Consider the following 22,715-nt stretch of genomic DNA (forward strand, 5'->3'; position numbering starts at 1 on the left):
ATATAAAAATATAGAAATGCATAATAAACTTATATACTTTAATGTTAGTATTTTCTTACAGTCGATATAGATTTAAAATGTAAAAAGTAGGAGATTAGCAAATGAAATTTCTCGTATAATGTGACATAAAATAAATTGCGTTACGCAATATTTTAAAATATAAGATTTTCCCTGTGAGACTTGATTTTCTATCGTTATGCATATAGTTGAACACATCTACCTGGTGCATCAGGCGCGCTCGGTTCTGTTAGTAATAAAGCTCCTTAATAGACACGATCGATTCCGTTACGCAGATGCCGGGCATTACATCAGGCCGTCGTCGGAAATTAAAAAATGCGCTCCCGTACTTTGAGGAAAACGCGAGGAGTCGAGAAGAGAAGAGGGGTGATCGAGGAGAGACGAGCGGATAATCGAGAGATATCACGCGATCATCGCGAGGAGCGAATGATAATTGCTGGCGAAACGTTCGATCGACTTCTCGTCGGGAAAGCTGCCCGCAGGATCGCGGCAAATTATTTCCCCCGACGGTGAGCCTTGAAACGACGCCGATCGATTCCTCGAAGGATAATAGCACTCCTCCTAGCCTCGCGGTCCCTTCGAGATACGCGATACGTCCTTGGCCCGGTTTGCGCCATTAACGGGCTCAAGCGGAGTTTTTTTTTCGCTCCCGCGTTTGGGACCCTCGCGCAAGAGTGCAACCCGACTCAATCCGGAACCTCGCGCTTTTGCGTCCAGCTTGGAACCGGACCTGGCGAGAGAACAGATTTCTTCCGCGGATTTTCCCCCCGACCGTTCCAGCGTGCTGTGGTCCGAACTGAGTTGTTGTATGAGGAAATTCTAATTAAAGTTGCAGCCGTTCGACTCACCGTACCGTGCGTGTCGGCCTACGCGCGATAGGATTACGTGATCACGGGCAAAATCAAGAATAGCGTTAATCCGGATCTCGCTCTCGAACTTTCGATAACGTCATGCATATACCTTTGTAATCTGGCATGCCTGAGCGAACTACTATCAGCGGCAGAACTCTCATTGATGTCTACACGTTTCCAAGTAGATTTTGCCGAGATTAACGTGAAGCGAATTCATGAGGTAATAAAGCAAACAGAGATTGAGTGTTAGATGTAATTTCCGGTATAACGATTTCGGATCTTTGAATTCTCAATCGAAAAGGCGTAACTTTGCAAGTTACATTACACATCGCTATTATTTATCCAATGTTTTTTATAACATTATAACAATGTTTTTTTTATTTATCATTAGTAAAGTTGTGAATATAATTAATATTTAGAAAATAATTAAGAGAATAAGAGTGGAAGTAAGTTTCTTGGTATTGAAGAATCACGAGAAGCGCTAGAATTCGCAATAATAGATGATAGACGAGGCGCAGTGAATAGAAGCATTTCTCCAAGAAGGGAAAGCTCACTCGCTGATAATCGTGTCGATAATCCCGCGATACTTAGCGCAATCATTCGCTACGTAAACCGCCTGATATGACTCTTCGTTTGAGGCACGAAACGTGATATCTCGTAGAAACTATAGAAACGATGAGAGGAATACGTGCTCTCGAGGTGGCGACGAATAGCTGGCCGTAATCTCCGGAACGTGAACTACGCTGAGTAAGATGGAAGAGTCTTCCGCGGAATATTTGCCCAACGGAAACGCATTTTGAAAATCACCGGCATCTCTGTCGCCGCGGAGAGAAGCTGCGTTATTATAATCTGTCGTGAAATAGAACGGGAACAACTTTCAGAGCAATAGAGTTATCACTTGTAAACGATTATTCTCGGAAATTTTACGCGAGGAAATTTTAAATTTTGAGAGAAGGGATAAGAATCGAACATTGTTGAGAATCAGTTCAGAGCTTTTATGTCGTGGACACTTCCAATTTGGATCTTGTTAAGAAAGCCTAAACACAGATCGAGAGCTTTGGTTCGGAGCTGCGACGTGAGTGATTGCGAATCGAATTCGTTGCGAGACGATGCGTCACTGTAGCACAATCAGCTTAATCGTAATACGCTGCCACAGAAAGCGAAGCATTCGGGGAATTTAACGCACGGAACATAGAAATATTATAATTCATTGTAACTTATAACGAACAACTCGGAGTAGAGGAAAATAAAAAATTGTTTTAAAAACTTGGCAGTTTATTGAGTGGAAACTTCGCCGGGACGGCAGTTGGAAACTTAATCGATGCAGTACGAAGTGCAGAGGGAAGTACACGAATAGCGCGAGACACTTGACGAGCGTCAAGGAGCGATATATGTATATGTATGTATATATCAGTTCCCGCGTATTTCTTGCTGGCAAAGACCGGCGAGGGTTGTAAAATTTACGACGAGGCAGCACTGCGGCTGAAAATCGCTACGAGGAAAAGCGCAACCGTAAAAATTGCGCAGCGTGAAAGCACCGGGAAGAATAGAAAAATTATCACGCGGCACTTGTTTCCCTCGATAAAAGGACCGCAATAAAGAAGGAAAAAAGAGGAAGAAAAGAAAAAGGAAAGATCGATCGCTCCGAGAAGAGAACCAGCTGCTCGGATGATCTCACCGAAACAGTGTCTAATTAAGTTTAATAAACAGTGTCTAATTAAGCCAGAGAGTGGAAGCGCCGGGCGAGCACGTGGAGGAGGGCCCGACGACGGCGCGCAAGAGCGGCCTCATACGCGGTCTCGTACGCCGATTGAGCAGCGGCGGCGGAACGGGGCGATCGGCGCGTTCGATCGTCACGTGCGGCGGGTCCAAGGGTGCGGGTGGCGGCGGTGGGAGTGGTGGAAGAGGCATCACGAGTCCCAGCGGTGGTTCCATCCCCGCAGCTGGGCAACAGTCGGTCGCGGGGGCCGATAGCACCACGGTGTCCGCATCCGGGACCCCCCACGGTGGCCGCGGTACCCCGAGCCGACGGTCCAGCCGCGATCTAAGCCCCTCGAAGAAATCGTCGTCGGTGTCGTCAGTGACCGGCCAGCAGGATGCGACGGTGGCCATCCACGGGGACGGGAGCGGTGCCGGTACCGCGTCGTCGTCCGGCAGCGGCACCGGACAGGAATGGTGGAAGATAGTCGGCAGCATAAGGCGCAAGATGCGCGGCAAGACCACCCAGAACAGCTCCAGCATATCCGAGGCCGCTCTGCAGGACACGACGAATCGCAATCAGGATGACTTCCTCAAGGCTGCGATGAGAATCTTCTTGGTGGTGTCGCCGCCGATGGGGCGCATTCAGGTAAAATGCGCATATCGGCCGCATTCTCATTGCTGTTTTGCATCAGTACGATTTGGATGCGAATGCTAAACAATTTTCGTAGCCTGCTTTTCGATCGTTGAATCTTGATTTCCATCATTGATCATCTTTTCGTAGTAAAAGATATGAAATGAAGACGTGAGAAGTAAAAGAGCATCAGTATCTAATTTCTTTTAAATTAAATGCATGAGATAAAACTTCTTATATACGTAAGATTGAAGCTTACATTATCTTGAATTTCTCATCCATCACGCTCTATATATAGACACCGCACGAATTTTTTTTTCTCTGACGTAAATTGCAATCGCTATAATTTATAATATATCCTTATATTCTTCTCTACTCTTCTCTTTTCTACTCCCCACGAGCTGATCGACAAAACCGAACAAAACGTTCGACGAAAAAGAAACATTTGACGCTATCTACGCAGAAATGCTCTCCGCGCAATCATACAACTCGGATCCAATCGAATGCTTTTATTGGATGAAAGGAGTTGATAATTGCCTTGCGGATCTGAGACTTAGATAGGATTTACTTTCCACGTCCAAGGACAATCTGCTTTCTCGTGATAAAAGGAAAGATCTCTTTCCTTTCGCTACTCTACTCGGAGTACAAAAAAGCGTCTTATTATTTTCGGACTTAAATTCCTTCGAAGAAATGCATTTTATGCTATGTAGTTTTATCTGTCGCATTATATATATATTGTTACATATTATTGTCTTTGTCAATATCTATATATATTTATGTTATATTATATTAATCGACAAAACAATATATCAATATCTCTATTCATATTGAGTAGACATATATCAAGCGAACATTTGTTGCGTCAACAAAATTACATTTTCATTAAATTCCATTCGTGGCGCTAAGCAATAGCCATTTCGGTATACTATGTATAGGCTATTGCGGAATACATCTCAGGTAAATTACGATAATTAATTTTGTAATGCCCAACGCAACGAGTGGACCCGCGGCCGTGCATTACAGTCGTTCTCGCAATTCTCGTCGACCGACGAATGCATTATTCGTCGACGGGCTGCCCCAAATGGGGACGTTCTGTCGTAAATGCGCGAAACAAATCGTCTCTGTCGTAAAATATCCATGCCAGCGGAATGCCGGGCGATTTCGCGGTATTTTCACTAGATTTCCCGCACATTCCTAATATCGATGAATACCTCCGGCGGATAAGTTGGTTGCCAAATTGCTAGAGAAATATTTGGAATATTAAAAATATTTATTTGACTACCGAACCACGTGGTTCCAAGCAGGCGCCTATACTGCCGCTTGGCGCGCGAGATTGCCTCTCGTCGTCCCAGATTTCGGAAATTCTGCCGTAATACACCGTGGAACGATGCGTTATCTCGCTCCGCCGCTCCGTCTACCTGCTTCCGTCTGAATTTATCAATCAATCATGCCTGAATGGACGCCTTAGTCAATTGATCGCTCCGATTAAACAGCTGGCGCGGTCTCTAATCTACGCTTTGGTTCGGTTGCCCGATTGCTTTTTTTCCCCTCCATTTTCCTATGTATTTTTTTTTTATCAGACGCGGCTGGATAGACGTTGACGCGCGATATAACTTCCCTGCTAATCGATTATCGTTGCTGTTTGCACCGCGACCTTTCGTCTGATGTAACAGCTGCATTCGATGACTCGCGCTATTGTAGTCGCGTGGATATTTGCACGCGATCGTATCGTCTATAAATGGAAGTCGATTAGAGATAATTAATAATTCTTATCCAGATGTGAGACATTTCTTCTGTATCTTTAGATATCCATTATGCCGTGGATATTGTTACATAGTATCTTCAGTAAAAGAAGCTAATTCTAAAATTTTAATACTCGCGATTCCCGTATTAGGTTAACGAGTTTATTATTATCAAGTAAAAATCATTGCTGGTCCATACACAAGACGTGTTTATCTGCTCAGCATATTATGCCAGTTTTTAGACTTTTTGTACAATGTGAAAAGAAATGTTTTAAATGAAATATAAACGACATTTATGTTAGTACGGATGATTTGTGTAAGTATAGATTCAAGACATCGAGAGACGTGAAAGGCTGCTTCGTAAGTAAAAATCTGCGAGGAAATCCCGTGTACAGCCCCGTGCTTGTTACGCTACCACTTCACCTACTTTAAGAAGAGCCTCTTATAAAATCAAACGTTGCTCTGCGTTGTCTTTGCGAAAAAAGTTACTGGTTGTTTCTCATTATAATTTCGGAGTAGAAATTTAGCGATTTTATGAAAAGAAACGCTCTCTTGCATTGAGTTATATTTAATTCGATATAAAACTGTTACAGTGAAATCTAGATAACTTCGTTACTATTATTACGAGCTACTATTATTGTAATAAATTCAGTAAAGTCAAGCAAATTTTTTCAAAAATCTGACATTTCTTGCAAACTCTGGATACGAGGATAAAAGCAAAATATTCTGGCTAACCTTTTTTTTTGATCGATTTCTTTTCTTTGTTCTTTGTCGCATCGCTCGGACGTTTTTCTGAGCGTCAGTGACATTGCAGATCAAAGATATCTGCTGACCCAGATTTGCTAGTGTTAGATCGACCTACAGATATTGTCACATGATAATATCGTAGATGTAACAAGATGTATACGTACCTGTATGTGGCACGCATTTAACGCGTTTTGGTTTACTTTTTGTGTGCTGTCACGTAAAATTTTATCCTGCTGTTGCGTGCGTGAGAGTTAGCCATGTCTTGTTAAATATAAAAAGTTTATGGTCAACATACCGTATTTATAAAATATTATCGCCACTTTACTTTGAGCTTTTATTTTAAAACGGCGTATGTAATGTAAAATTATTTTAGGATTTTTATCAGCGCGCATGTGCTAAAAACGCGTTTTAGTTCGCTAAAGTAATAGAATGAATACTTTAGGGTAAAATTATTGCAGCACATTGTATAAAAAATTCGAGAACATCATCGACGATATATCTGCATTACCTGCGATATATCGAGTACCCCTCTCGACTATCGAAGTATAATGTAAGAGAGATGGGGGAAAGAGAAGATAAATCATTTCTTTCGACCACCCCCACGTTGAGGTAAATAACGCGGCATTAAAACGCTTCTCGCTTCCATAATTACTCTTTTTTAAAATCTTTTTTTGAAATAAGATAATTTATCATAAAATACTTTCATAGTACATTCATTTGTGATGGCAAATCTAACAATAAATCGGATTTTTTTAGAAGTAATTATTGGAAAGAAAATCAATTAGGAAATAGCAAGCGATTTGTTCTCTGATTTGTTTATTTTTTACGACATTTTCATCGGTGGCAGTTTCATCACGCAGACAAGCGAAATATAATTTCTTTCACTAAAAATAATGAGCGGTATGTTGCCTGGAAATTGAGAAGCGAGCATACGTAGTTGAAGCTAAATGGACCATCGTACTTTAATCAAAAATATATAACTTGACCCGCGCGCGTCAAAGGTTATGAAACGATAATGAAAATTCCATTGGCTTAGCTGTAGTACGATACTAAAAGAGGAGTACAATGGTGGGGAGCACAGGGAACATAGAGAGAAGAATATATCAAGCATCAAGTGGCCATCTTGTCTGATAGGGAAAGAGGTAGTGTTTTGCGAGAGATTGATGACTGACGGGAAATATGGGAAGGTTGTGTAAAAGGTGGCGCGGATCAGAAGGGTTTCGCGGGAACCGATGACACGTTGGTGTGTATATACATACACATATATGTGTGGTTATATGTGTTCGCGATTTCACTCAGCTCGGTTATGAAGTCTCGGGAGCGACGGCAGGGATAATCTTTGGCGCGATGCCAGACAGCCAGTCTGGCCTTAAACCTCAAAGGTTTTCTACTTTCCCGCGCGAGGACCTTTGGCGTTATCCCTCCATCATCATCGAATCTTATCGACTTCAACAGTGCTTCTCAATTTCGGGAAATATATCGATTTAAGAGGGAGACTCGCCCGCCTGCAAGCTGCTATTCGAATCCAATTTTGCCGCCTTCCCGAGAGTTGAAATTGCTATCCATCACATGGTATCTATCGCGTACAGGGATACAATCCTCTTTTTTTTTGCGAATATAGATACATGGAAATATATTGGGACTGAAAGAAAAGATCACAAAACCTCGATTTTGTATTAAAAGAATACAATTATATGTTTGTTTAAATTTACAGCCTATTCTAGACAGTTGCGACTTAAACTAATTTAAACTAAAGAATTCGCCGATTTTTGTTATGCGACAAAATTATTAAAAATTGCTCCCTTTGTTATTCGAAGTTTTTGAAGTCTTATCGTGTCTTACAAGGTTACAATAATTAAATTGTAATCGTTACAAATGAAGGTTTCACGAAACAAATACTATATTGTATCTACAGCATGACAGCGTAAGCAACCCACACACACACACACACATGCGCCGGGACGCTTCGTCATTCGAATCCCCCATTGTTGTATAACTTGCAGAATAATCGCAGCGAGCGTATTCGTCCCGAGGCAATAAACGATGACAAATCGCGTCGCGGCGACGCGCGCTAATTAGTTCCTCAGAGTAATTACGATCACGCTCGGAGATACGGCAGGTAACTTAATGAAGCGCCAGTTTACGATTTGATATACAATTTACCGATTATGCGATTAAATCGGGCCCTATGTCCCCCCGCCCCTCGCCTATGTAATAGAGTTAACAAGTTTCGCAGCTGCACGTCTTCTCCCCGTGCCGACGTATTTGTGCTCCCGGTAAGGCGTTGACGAAATATGGCCCCGAGCTACTTGCCTTAAGCTCCACTTATGCAATAGTTTGCTTTACTGCTGCATATCGCGTCGGCTCAACTTCGATAACGCGTAAGCCGTGTAAGTACTATGTAGAATAAGATAAATAAGCCACATGTGCATAATAAATAAGCTGCCGTGATGCGAGATGGTGGCTTAAACATCGTATTGCAGAAAATGAGGAACGAGTAAACGAAGCTGACACACTCGCGGGCTTTTGATATTAAATTAGGATCCAAATGTGATATCCTACATCCAGATTTTTTTTTATTAACTGTCAATTAAGATTATTTGACAATTAATCAATCTTTCCTCTCGATATTTTGAACAACCTATATGATTACCAGGATATTTAATGGCGACTTATTAAACTCACTATGTTAATCAACTTAATTAACAAGACAGAAAAATCCTGTTAAATTTTCCTCGACATATAACAATTATTCAAATTTTCTCAATGAAACATGAAACGTAAGCGGGCTGATTTCAAAATTGACCAGCAGTGGCAAGACAGGCTCAATCCCCAGTTGCGTTTTTGCTTCACCCTGTCGCAAAACAGAAGTTACTGCGGTCGGGGGGTTTTGCAGCACGCCCAATTTCTAGATTTAATACAACTGGCGCACGAGAACCTTGAAATTACGTTCCCGCTTGCAAAGCTTTCCGTGTGCGGGACGGAGCTCGATATTGTTATACCTACTATATACCGTCGGCTTAGCGTCCTCATCCACTGACGGGAAAACGGACGGTTAAACGAGAAGCGACGGGTGACATATGAGAGCTCTCCGAGAGCTTTCCTATATATGAATCAAAACTTTAACACCGTCGCGGTCGATTTGGTGCAAATCGCAACGTTAAAGAGACGTAACGCGAATCACTAGTTAAAGAAAAAAAATCCTATATGCTTTGTGAATTGATCCGAATTTTTAAAGAAATTTTTGATTGCCTCTGCAAAGAAACGTGATCACATCAAAGAGATTTAAATAATTATATTAAATAATTGTAATGCAGTAAACTGAATATAGCGGAGCAATGTTTAATTATTTTTTTACGCTTAGGCTAATGTACCGAGCAAACTATATAGAGGCCCTTAGTACTAGAAGTTATTAAATTTTCAGGAACATCTCAATAGCCTTGGTTATCGAGCTCGAAAATTTAACACGTGAATAGGTTTGCCAACCTATTGCGGTTTACTGAAGCATCGGACGTCCACAATCTTGGATGATATGAACTAGGTTTATAGGTGGACTATCAGGGCGGTTAATGTTCTAGTCGTGGTCCATTATTATCGGACAATAGGCTGTCTACACATTAATAACGGTGCACATTCCAATGATATGCGAGAGCAGAATAAAGCATATATAAAGCATAAATTATAAGTTTGTCATTTCTGAATCAACGTCTCATATTTTTTAACACTATTTTTGACGACGAGAAATTAGACGCCCTGCACGTATGTATACGCGTATTCGTCGGCGATAGGCAAAAAGTCGGACTAGCGTTGGTCTTTCAGGAAAAAATTACTTTGTTTTAATTGTCAAAATGTTTGTAAAACGGAGACACGAATAAAATGGGCATGTACAAATGAAACTTATGGATCTCAAGAGCTCATGTCAACCGGAAAGCGTTAATTCCGAAACCAAAATAGAATGCTTGCGTTGTAGAAATTGTTGAAGCGGAGGAACACGTTTGCATGCCCCGCGAAGTAATACACCCACGGCGAGAATTGGAGACCTGGACAAATTTGCAATTTTAGTTGATTCGTGATTTGTATCCAGTATCTACGTAATGTAATACCAATCGAGCCGGAAGGCAGCTCTGTAATTTACATATGTACACATAATGCAACTGAAATTACGAAGTTGTATAGATATATAAATCTAATTGCAAAATTTAAACAATGACTGAAAAAGTAATAAATTTAAAATTACAGTTTAACCCTTAAATGCCACCCGGGGTCCAGCGGACCCCAGACCCTTTAGAATGATATATTTTCAAATGTTTCCGCCAAATATGGAGCTCATATTTATTTATTTATTATTTATTTTTTTTTTATTTTGGAGCCAACATTTTAACTGTTGGCGATCTTAATTTTTTATACTATGTTGAAATTGAAATTTTAACAATATAAGCATTTTGTTCTCTTTTCTAAGCCTTGAACAACATTGAAAATAATTTTCATAACTAAATATAAAAAAATCAATGAGTAAGGAGACATTTTTCATGCTGGGGTCTTTTAGTCCCCATGTGTCATTTACGAGATTCTTGAGAGGTGGGGCATTCAAGGGTTAAATTACGAATGTTTATAGAATTATATGTTTTAGTCAAGGGTTAATAATATCTAGTCATTTTATTTCGCAGAAAAAAGGTCGTAAATCATCTTTAATTAATGTTTCTACATTTTTAATTATGTTCTGCGTTTTTCAAGAATTCTACAAAGACATATTAATATTTTAATTAGAACAACTAATTTTTTTTTTAAGTTGAAATATATCATTTTATATATAAACGACGCTGCTGATTAATCATAAATTAATGTAAGAATGTATTTTTCAATTTGTCAGAGTATAAAATATCTATTTACTAAAAATGACACATTTTTCTCTCATATTCAAATTCAAACTAATCTCTCGGAAATTAATTTTTTATCCAAGTCTTTTCGGACATAAACATCACCAAAGTCTTTTATCCTCTTATTATTTCTCTCATACATTTCCATGAAAAATAATTCATGTTTTCGTCGAATAAATTATAATGTTCAGTGTAGAAAATATATATGTATATAAAATGTTCATATAAAATATTTATTAAATGCAAAAATCTGCTTAATTTCGACAGGTAATTTCGTTCTTAAGAGTCTTTTGATTTTATCTATTTACCACAATTTTACTTTTGCATTCTCGGTTACGACGTATAGATCGAATTTATATTCGTCTCGTGGGATTTTTCGCAGTTGCCACAACCGCACGTTCCTCCTCTTGCTTCATCACGCGGATGTTTTAGCCAGTTGGAGCGGATAAGCCGAGGTTAGGAGAAAAGGGCGAAAGTTCGCATTCGCGATCAAACTGTAAAGTTTTACGTATTTATTCAGTTCGCCGTTCGGTACGAATGCACTTCGGCCAAACGTGACGACATGATGCTCGGCAAGTTTGTTAAACAGTTGTAGAGCAAAGCCGTAACGCGAATTTAACCGTTTTTATGCTGTCGCGCACTGTATAATAACTGCGCGAAGATAAACGCCGAGAAAGACTTTGCTAAGTGAATTGTCAAGTGGCGCGGCGCGCACAGGACAGAAATTCCGCGTGGAGATGTTTCACTCAACTTCCGTCATCCTCTTATATCCGGTTGAAACGGATTGCACATTTCGGTGAGGAAACTTTCAACGAGACTGGAAATTGGAAAATGTATAATAGAAACAAAAGCTCGTATTTAAGATCGAAACAAAGGATTTATCTGTCTTTTATTTAATGCTATTTGAGTAATAAATTGTAATAATTCACCGTTGATTATATCAAAGATTTATTGTTAGTAACGTATTTGAGAGAACATTAAAAATGCTCAACAATTCAAAAATATGATATGGTTTTCTTGCAATTTTAAAGAGATTGTAAGGAGAATCAGAAATGTATAAGAATTGCATAAAATTTAAAACATAAGCTCTTTCATAAATAATGTTAGCATGTAAATTTTTTTCACCGGTTAGTTTTTGAAAACATTTATAGCAAAGATTTTTTAATGTCACTTATATATCACAGTAAATTTTATCGCATAATTCTCTATGTGTATTTTATACGGCAAACCCCTTGAAGCCAACGTACTTGAGATGTGACATAAAAGGAATCTATCCATCTTGTGCTGAGTTTTTGTGGTCCTTAAGTATTTAAGTAAATTTCGATTAAATACACATTTTGATTATAATTTATTACTGCGATTCTACCGCGGTACTTTAATATTACAGGAAAATTATGATATTTTTTTAAATCTTTGAAGGTACTTTTGATATGATATTCTTTATATATTGAACATAAATTTATTCAGTTTTTAACATTTGTAATAGTTATTTTTGTTGATAATTGATACGCAGCAATTTCCCGTTAAAACTTGAAAATTTTTTAACTTTGTTATAAATGTTCTCAAATACTAATCGGTGAAAAAAATCTAAAAATCCATGCTGACATTATTTATAAAAGAGCTTATAATTTAAATTTTAACATTTTTGATTTTTTTTACAACCTTCTTACAACATTCTTTCAATAACTGATATGGTTTGTTAAATTTTAATTTGGCAGAATTGATATAGCACTATAAGCTTATTTGTGGAATTTTACGAGGTATAAATCAGCAAACTTCGAACAATACACAATTAGGCTAAGTATGATAAATTAGCAATTATAATCGCCAGGGACCTATCCTAATTGCCAACAACAGCGAATATTATAACGCAGGTACTTGCGGCTATACAGTAGGGCTATAAACTGTCTAAGGTAAATAACATATTTTTTGTTGGAAAAATACAAAAGAGCGTTTAATAATTTAATAGCTTCTATTTTGAAAAAATCAAATGTTACAATACAAACGTTACAAGTATTTCATTACTTATTGTTCTCATATTTATATATTTTTATATTACGCGTATTTAACGTTTATTAAATATTGCATCTAAAAATTCTATTTTATCTTTTGAGATGAGTTATTCCTTTGATTACTTTCTCAGTATAATATCGCTTGGATTCAGTCTATATATATATATACATGCAGCTGATTAAATCCTTAGTAGCAATAGTTTCTTGTAGGTTGGACTTCTCGGTATTCATCAATCAGATTTAATTGCTATTCGACTGTCGTGTAACTTCCTATCAGATCTGTTAACTGCAGCCAACCATTTATCATACGCAGCTGTAAAGCGGCTTAATTTCAGTTTCATTCAAACGTGTCGCTACATCGTTGTCCCAGTTTTTGTTGCTAAAACGTGGCACGCGAAGTAATGTCCGCGTTTTAACAATCGAAACATTCATCATATTCGTCCATCGTGCAACTTTTAATTACTAAATCTGGGCATGAACAAGAATGAAATGGTATTTTCAGTGCGGATTTAATATTTTTCGTTTTGATACTGAAAATAACTTTTATTATTATACATATTCCGAATCGTACGGAAATAATTTCACGTTGTTTCGTACATACTAGATGGCTTTCTGGTATTTTTGACTGCTACTGATTGATTAGCTCTTGTATATGCAAAAATGAATATGCAAACGATATTACGGGAGGTCGGAAAAATAATTCAGAGAATGAAATAGGATTGTTATTTCATGTTCTTGCACACAATGCAATTGTAATAAATATGTGTTGATTTGTATATTTTTTAAAACCCATTAAACGCTATTGAACTAATCTTTTTCCAGCTCCTGTTGCGTTGTTTTTAGTAGAAGCGCCGATTTGATAGACAAGATTGATGCTATCCGTAACAATGTTTTACACGCCGTTCTATACTGTCCGGAGATAGCGTGGATATTAATATCGCGAAGCATATTCGAACCCCTTCGTAGTTTCAGAACGCAGTAAGGATGCCGATAATGCGTTTCCTTATCAGCCGCGCCGAGGAAAGCACGTTGCCATACCAATCGAAACTTTCTCCGCTATATATTGCTTCGCGCAAACTTTTCCCCTCAGTGCACCTGTTTTCTTTAAGTGATTCTCCACAACACAAACTTATATACCGCGGTATACGTAGATACTTGAAGGTATACGCGCGATCCATGATACCAGTGAATTTGTCGACACTTTGATGCACTCCTCTTGCTACATGGAATGCAATTTTGCACGTCGCATTTTTTCGATACATTCCCGTATTTCGAAAATTTGCAAATATATCTGAAAAATTTTAATACATGAAATTCGCTGATTCAAAAAAATTCTGAATAAAGGTAATAAATTATCGTTGTCGAATTTAGGATCTAATAATTTTATGAACAACTGTTAAATTAACTTTCAACTGATGCAATTTATTAAATTATTCAACTAAACTATAAAAATTTAATAAAATTCACATCTTGAAAAACATAATAAGACTTAAGAAGAAAAACTATAAGAATTTGATCTAGCACATCCTTTACAAAGTTTCTGAAAATAACGAAGAAGTGATTTGTGAACAATATACATTTTACTATTAAAAATTACATGACAATCGAGACTTATTCAATATTTTTTCCAGTCCAAATTAAGTGTTCCTAATCATTCTTATCGCTCTATTTTCGGCGTTATTACCTATATATAACTGTCATATAACACGTTATTACATAAAACTCTCGTTATTCAACGGTGTTTGTTGCATCTTCTAATAATAAGCATTTCTGATCGAAGCACGTTGAGATGCATTAAAAGTTAAACAGGAAAATTCTCGTGAAGTTTGGGCCACAGTTTCCCCAAGTTTCCCATCGACGGAGCGAGAGGGGACTATTGCGATGGAATTTATTTCGTGTCGTTTCCCGCAAATATGCTGACTGTACCCGAACTCCGCCACGAATAGTGGTTCGTCGAGTTTCGCTATAGTTGCAGATAACGCGGAGAGCTTCGTCCATCTTGTAATCGAGGAGTTTAGATCAAAAAGAAAATTTCAGGAAAAAGTATGTTTTTCGATACATATAGATATATCTGTCGTACGTACGCCGAAGTAAATCGATTTCTGTAAAAATAAGAGTGTAATAGTTAGTGGACCTTACTTCCCCAAGTTTTAATTTCCGTATTTAATTAACGATGTAGTTACTATCGGATATCCGATATCGGTTTCCTAATTCTGATAAAATTGAGATTCTGGAGCTGGCTATTCTGTAGATTCAAAATGTCCACACGCTTATTTTCTGACAATCCCGCAAAGCTCGCTTTTGGGAAAGAAGGCAGATCTGAAGAATACAAGTACTGAATACCAAATGCTCAAATGCCTTTAATTAATACAACATATTATCATAATTGACGGAAATAAATAATTGCCTCAACAAAACGCATTCGGAGTGTTCAGCTCAACAGCTTATGACAGCACAAGATGACGTGTATTGCGAAGAGCTACCGCTAAAGCTCTTCCAGTCATTTGCTGCAGGCGTAACGTGCGCCAGTAATAATTTAAACCGCAACTCATCAGCGTTTCCGCGAGCTTAAAACAATAAATGACGTGTTTCTATTCTGTTATACAACAAGAACAAACGGGCGCATTTTGTACTTTGATATGCATATTTATAAATCACATTTTGCCAGGCACGACGATTGTTCTGCGGTAATTAAATAACAATATGTAATATATGAAAACAATGATGCCATAGTGAAAATAACGCAAAATTGCGATAATTAATTAAACAGCAATTGTGACTTCGTTGCCCATTAAATTGAAAATTAAATCGCGAAGAGTGGCGAAGAGGATGAAATGTAATGACGGCATCTCTCGGTGACAATCACTTTTATCTCTATAATAATTATAATAATATGACATTATATCGTGATGATTATCATGTCTGAATATAACTCAAAACTCATATTGAAATTATTCGAGAAATATCAAGAATGCAGCGCCAAGAGACTGCCCTTTTTCCAATCGTGAGCGAAATATTTTTTCGTCAATTTTTCATCTCCTGCGCGAAATTACGCCTTGTCACGAGTCACGAGTCACGAACGAACGACTCTCGTTAGCGACGTGCTCTTTGCTGAATTGACAAAAAGCTGCGAGGCCCTTCGCTAAATTGACAGAAATCAGACCCTCGTCGATAAACGAACGAATGAACGAATGTCCGGCCACCGTTTATGAAGCTTTTTACGCGTGATAAAATCCACGTGCAGTTCGTCGTCGCGCAATTAGTTTCCCTAGCTATCCGGCGAAACTCTTCTCCTGCACGAGAGAGGCGAAAGTTCCGGTAGCGTTCGGGCGTCCGACGTTTACGGTGCAGTAAAATCGCCCGCGCGTTCAATCATCGATTCGACCATTTCGCCGTCTGGCCATCGCGCGCCGTTACCACTGCTTCTCGATTTGATATATTATCGCACCGGCGGATGATCTGAGGTGCTTAATGGCGCGTATGTATGACGCGAGCTGGATACATGGGCCCCGATAATTCATCAAACCGCAACTCATTATCTGCGCGTTATCAATTTTTACAGCATTTTATATTTTTCGCATTTCTACTTCCATTGGTGTCGATCGTGATAACAATGGTAGGTATTTTGCACTCGGCGCTGCGACTCGCCGCCTCATTTACTATATAAGACACGGTTTGAGAAAAAGTTAAATTTCTGCGCTTGAATGAATGCGTTTCACTTCTGACGATAGCTGCCGATATCTTTACGTACGTGATTATAACAACTCGTGTAAATGAGCTATCGAGTGATCGCACGCCTCTATTTCAGAACTCGATTAATTTTCATTTTCGAAGAGGAGCATAATTCCATCTGTGACGAACTAAGTGCCTATACGTATATAGTGATTTCGCGCCGCGCGCGCTAAAGCGAGGCGAGAGTCGCAAAAAGCACGACGAAAAGAGAAACGGGAATAAACGGGGCGTGCGAAAAGATATAGCGGAATAAGAGAGAAAGAGAGAACAAACAGGTGAGGTCAAGGAGGGATGACGGTTAAAGGTGTATTGCCGTTAATGGTCAATTTCAGCGTGCGAACAGATTTAAGGGAGCGGACGAAGTTTACTTTACGCAATCGCGCCGTCGCAATGACGAAAGTCTGCAATTAAAAGCGGGGGATGAAACGAGGGAGTTCCCCGCGAAGGCTCGTGCCCAACCTTTACTCTCGAGGATCCTTCTAGCCGATTACGTCATGAGTGCCGTCGTATTCTCCGGAAACGGAACTCCTACACCAATTATATGATAGACGATAACGAACCGCGATTCAAGACAGTCGTTGTGAAAAAAACGAGATGCATTTTGGAGATGCTTTGTGCAATTTGGAGAAGATTCCTCCTGAAGAAATTCTTTATAAGTTGTATTACGAATCGTTGAAGATAAAGGGCTTCTCGTTAATCAGAAAAGCTCAGAAAGGCAAATAAGTATCGGAACTTTTAACTTAATAAGCGTCACTTCAAAGGAATTTTAATTTCAGTCGTCGCGTTGACGAGACGACCAATTTGGAAGTTGAAAAAGTTACATTGATTTCTTAATAACGTCCTGGCGTCTTGCTGAATAATCTAGATATAAATCAGTAAATATGAAATATCTCTTCACCCAGAATTATAGAACGTGTTCACGAGAATATTTTAAGGATAACCCGATCAGCGTTTTATCGAGGGGCCGCGTATAAAAACGTGCCGCACGTCTCTTCGCGTAACTTCGCGCAATCAAACGTCAACGACGAATCGCGAGTGCTTCCGAGCCTGCCGATTTAAACTCTGAGATGAGGGCATCGTTCATAACCGAATTTACGCGAGCGCGAAATCTCGCCATTCTCCCTCCCACTCGATCCAATTAGCCGTCGTCGCCGACCTCATTTGCTCTATTTTAATTACGACCTTCATTCCGACGACTCCACGCTGATGAAGAGCATCGCTGTCGGCGAGAATCAGTAGTAGCAGAAAACGAAATATCCATTTTAGATTACAGTGGCGCGATACCGTTGTCGCGCAGCACATTTTTTCGCGAGTCCCATGCGTCTGCCCGCGCGGCTATTAAAATGCAAATGCGCGAGTCTCGCTCGCGAGGGCGGTTCGTAAAACTTGTGTCCTTAATATCTGAAACATCTTAAAACATCGCCAATAATGATCCGCGATATTAGTCGTAAAGCGAGTCAATAAGCGAGTGTGTTACGTATAGTCCGGCGAACGTTAACCCAGAAAACGACGCATTTTATGGAGTAGCTGAAAATGCTCGATGATTAATGCGCCATGTAAGTTTAATGTTGTGACTAGCACGTGGGACGCGCCTCTCCCTTTACTCTCTGCGATCCTGGAAGAATCTGCGGTAGGATCAACGGAGGATCGCTGCAATGCGGTTTCTCGCGTTAGGCTGATGGGGCTACACTATGCGCGTTTTCGCGAATTGGATTCGCGAATCGTGCATTTGTATACCATGTGTGCTTAGCACGAATGGCATACAAATGCACGATTCGCGAATCCGATTCGCGAAAACGCGCATAGTGTATAGCCCCAGCATTACGCGTATCCCGATTTCCTCCCGGCCGGTGTTCACCGAAGATTTTACGCGGGTTTACCGACTGTCACGGCCGCGACTGTCAAGGCAACGCAATTTTTGTCGATCTCCCATCTAAACATGACAGACGTTAAATCGAATCTTCAATGTGGAAAAGTCCGGGAAATCGAGGTTGATGTCGTCATATGAGTGGCAGAAATAATTTAATGTACCTGATGCGGTAAATTTAGAAAGTAGTGATCAACATATATTAATATATGCAGATGTCATTAATATAAATGTCTTGAAAATAAAATATTTAATTTTAGAATTCAAAGTAATTATGTAATTTCTTGTAAATATCTGGCGACAAAGAAAATTGGGAAAGATCGAAGTAGCAGCGAGATAAAATATTTCTGCCACTCATATGACGACATCAACCTCGATTTCCCGGACTTTTCCACATTGAAGATTCGATTTAACGTCTGTCATGTTTAGATGGGAGATCGACAAAAATTGCGTTGCCTTGACAGTCGCGGCCGTGACAGTCGGTAAACCCGCGTAATCTTCGGTGAACAGCGGCCGGGAGGAAATCGGGATACGCGTACCGCGAGAAACCGCATTGCAGCGATCCTCCGTTGATCCTACCGCTGATTCTTCCAGGATCGCAGAGAGTAAAGGGAGAGGCGCGTCCCACGTGCTAGTCACAACATTAAACTTACATGGCGCATTAACCATCGAGCATTTTCAGCTACTCCATAAAATGCGTCGTTTTCTGGGTTAACGTTCGCCGGACTATACGTAACACACTCGCTTTACGACTAATATCGCGGATCATTATTGGCGATGTTTTAAGATGTTTCAGATATTAAGGACACAAGTTTTACGAACCGCCCTCGCGAGCGAGACTCGCGCATTTGCATTTTAATAGCCGCGTGGGCAGACGCAAGGGACTCGCGAAAAAATGTGCTGCGCGACAACGGCATCGCGGTTGTAATCTAAAATGGATATTTCGTTTTTATGAAGGTCGATAGTTCGGGTCGTAGCTTGCGCGATGTTTTAAGATGTCCCGTAAAGCGAAATTAAAAATATATCGCGTCATAAGCCAGCAGCCATAAAAGATTTATATTCTCCGAAAGATGGATGCACGTGATGCTGCAGAAATGATTTGCTTTTTTCATATCTGTTTTTATTTCACGCGTTTCTCTATTTTCTGAAGAAATCCGAGTGTCTCGTACGCGTACGTTAAATTGTTTACGCGATACCTTTATCGAAAACATTAACACTCTTTTCTTCGGTGCCTACGCAGGAAACCTTGCTAGCCCGCGCGCTTCGAAATTCGGAAATCGGAAAACGTTTCATTGCTTGAGAACTGCGAAATGCTGCCGGAATCTGAAGCGATTCAATTCTCGCTGTACTAATCGATAGGCGGTTCGCATTCGAGTTTCGGGGTAATTAATCGCCCGTCGAACTACGTCGAATCGGCGATTTCGGCGTTAACGCGCGGCGCAGCTGCGATCTTACGCGATATTGTTGTTTATGTGATCGCCGAGACTTGACGAGGATTGATTAACCAAGGGGTTAATTAATGAGAACTTTATTTGATCACGTGGAACAATGCCAGTTTCGACCTTAGATAAGTTATCCTCACCGCGGAACCGCGCGCTCGTAATTGAAGTCGGAATTTTGGGCGGGAATTTAGGGATTCGGCAACAAATGAGCACGGCATTTTCCGAGAATAAGAAAACATGTTTCTTAAACGGACAGACGTCGCGAATAACTACGAATTCAGTTAGACGTGAGAAATCCATACTTTCGCAGCGTGTCCATCGCAAGTTCAAAAGCGCGAGACAAGAGAAGCACAGAAGCTGAACGCGCGAGCTAAAGGCAACTGCGAGGAAAAAAAATTCGTCGAAGAAACTATCGTTCGCGCATGCAGGAAGAACGTTTCGCTCTAGAAGAATTCATAGCCTTGAATTGCCCCCAGGAAATCAAATCGCGACGTAATACACCGCGTCCTTCCGAATAACGCGCAATGTTTGTTTCAAAATGTACGGAAGAGGTATCGCATGTCGTATCACGAGATAAAGATTGACGTGTGTCGCACGACTTACGTCGGGGACTCCGCGAGACTCGCTACATAAAGCGAAATAAATGGAAGAGGCGACATCAGCGAGAAGTAAGATCATATGCGGAACGATTTAATACTCGTTCCGCATACGGCACTCTCTCGTAAAATAAAATACGTTACGGCCCTCGGCTGCGGGAGAATTCCGCGGGATAATATAAAAGCGCGCGGATATACATATATCGTCCGCAACGTCACGATAAATTCGTAGAATGTCGGAATCAGAGAGCGCGCAAAATCAGGGGAAACGCGTCGTATCGAGAAATTCGCGAAGAATTGAGCGGAACGTCGCGGTAGAATGAAAGATTAAGCGTAAAACGGAGCGCGCAGAAGACAAATTCATCTAAACGGGACAAATAACGTCGAGATGTCTGAGAAATCGCAAATTAAATAAGTTACTTTAAATTGTTGACTCTTTTAACGTCGATTATTCTTTCGTGATCGATGATTTACTTGTAAGCTTAAAACTGTCATAGCAAATTGAAGAATACAGTTAACTAAATTATTACTATTAAAAATGTGTCTAATTTTCATGTGTTTTATATTTTATATTTTTGTTATCATCATCAATAGATAGCGCATGATCATATAAGTTGTATAGAAGATCATTACTTGTGGATTTTGGCAAATTTTTTTTTAAAGCTTTTTCAGTAAGTTTTATTTACATATCAAGGACTGAGAAAATAATATTTCATATATATATATATATATATATGAAATATATATTTAAAACGTATTTGTATATTTATCTGTCCCTCTTTTATTTATACGCGGCAGAGCTTAAAAATTTCGTTACTCAATCGCACTCTTCTATTTTTGGAGGAAGAATCCCATAAGCCGCGCGCAGTACGTACATGGGATCTTATTTATATGCATGAGCGTGTTTTCGGGATAGAACGTATTGCGTATTTCGTAAACGCGGTATCCTTGAGGGTCGCGAAGAGCGACCCAAAGCCTCTGCGGCGACCGTGAGAAACAAACTTCGATATTTTTCGGTGATCGTAGTGCATCACACGTGTGTTCCTCTTCGGTGGACAATTTTCATCTCGCGTGTGTCTTCATTCTCGTTCCGCCACCGCGACGACATCGTGGTGACGACACCGCAGCTGCGAATCCCTACGAGACCGAGGGTGGAATAAAATCGAACGATCAAAGACACCCAGGGATCGGCTCGGACCTATCGATGGGTAAACAACACGCGCGACGGAAGTGTATACATCAAAGTATGTACAGAGGACGAAAGTATCGGCGTCCTCGATACCGTTGCGCGAAGGCGTAATTGAGTTTTCTCTTCGAATCCTGCGATCTGACTCGCTCTCTCTTTCTCTTTCTCTCTCTCTCTCTTTGAGAGAGTAAGTTGTTGTCGTTTCTACCCACTTTCGGAACGTCGTCGAAAAATCAAAAGAAAGAAAGGGAGGAATTGTAGTGTTAAAAAAGTAATTGACAAGCCGAGTATCGAATTTCTCAAGCGAACCTTACATTTCTCAACAAGTGGGGATGAAAAGGAAAAGCAGATATATAAGGGAACGTGATCCTCAAGCGCGACCATAACTCGCGAGTTACTCCTGGCGGATATTGTCATTGAGCTATTATCGAGCAGCCTGGTCCCTATCGCGCAAATCGCCTCGAGTGCTTCCATCAGTCAGGATAATTGTGTCTCGTGGAGTCCCTTTGACGGCTAAAAAGGATTCGACACGACGACGCACTCTGGATCGGTATAAATATCCTGTTTTCGCCCTAAACGCCCCGAGATGTGTGTAACTCAATCACGACCTGTCGAATGAAACCGTTATATCGCTTGCGGTAGAATGGAAATCGTAGTCACTTTAGAAATTTAGGACGATTCAAGCACAATAGGGGAAGCTTGAGGACTTCAAGATGATAATCAAATTTATTTGTTCGAGATATATTTGTGTAATCGTTGAATTTTATCTTCTGCGTAATTAATGACGGACATTCTATACTCCCGATTTAACAAATTATACTTCAGTAAGTCGTTGCCTATTTTTACGAAATCTTTATTTCCTACATAAGGACCTATTTAAATTTATTTTTCTGTTTATGTATCAAAGCGTCATGTCACTTTAATACATTATATTTATTTTAGTGTTTTCATCGACGGACACGTCAGAACGACGTGTGCGATTTTTGGAAGTTTATCCACTAGATAACTTGTTATTATTTATACGAATGTCTACATGTCTACAACAAAACTGCCTCGAAAGCAATCGAGCATCATTGTGCGAATTATTTATAAAGGCGTACGTATGAGCAGGAGCGTTTTGCTATTTTCGGAGGAACCGTAAAAGTTATAAGAGTTTTCTGAAGAACCATCTGAACGAAAGTGTCTCGTATTATTCTTATACGAAGTGGGTTCTCGAGTAAATGCTTTTATAGGGAAAATTTTCTTCAAACTGTTCTCAAAATGGGTATTAGTTTACCCTTACATCACACACTGAAAATATTTCAAGACTGATT

The 22,715-nt window shown here is 39.8% G+C and overlaps 1 protein-coding gene across 10 annotated transcripts in view; it reads left to right on the plus strand.

The window, feature by feature from the left end:
- The window catches only part of LOC139768667 (pleckstrin homology domain-containing family G member 5), a 125,183-nt gene that overhangs the window by 67,895 nt on the left and 34,573 nt on the right, over positions 1-22,715 (plus strand). The window contains exons 2-3 of one of the 10 annotated variants that reach the window (XM_071699104.1): positions 294-1,089; positions 2,144-3,216. The exons of 8 other annotated variants lie outside the window; for them this stretch is intronic. In XM_071699104.1, the coding sequence (XP_071555205.1) occupies positions 3,076-3,216 (141 nt within the window). In that variant the 5' untranslated portion in view covers positions 294-1,089; positions 2,144-3,075. The remainder of the gene's footprint in view (positions 1-293; positions 1,090-2,143; positions 3,217-22,715) is intronic. One more of the 10 variants, XM_071699105.1, reaches the window with a different exon arrangement.

This window comes from Temnothorax nylanderi, unplaced genomic scaffold (genome assembly GCF_030848795.1).
Source record: "Temnothorax nylanderi isolate EJ_2023f unplaced genomic scaffold, tnyl_v1.0 TNYL_tig0017_pilon, whole genome shotgun sequence".
NCBI classification, from domain to species: domain Eukaryota; kingdom Metazoa; phylum Arthropoda; class Insecta; order Hymenoptera; family Formicidae; genus Temnothorax; species Temnothorax nylanderi.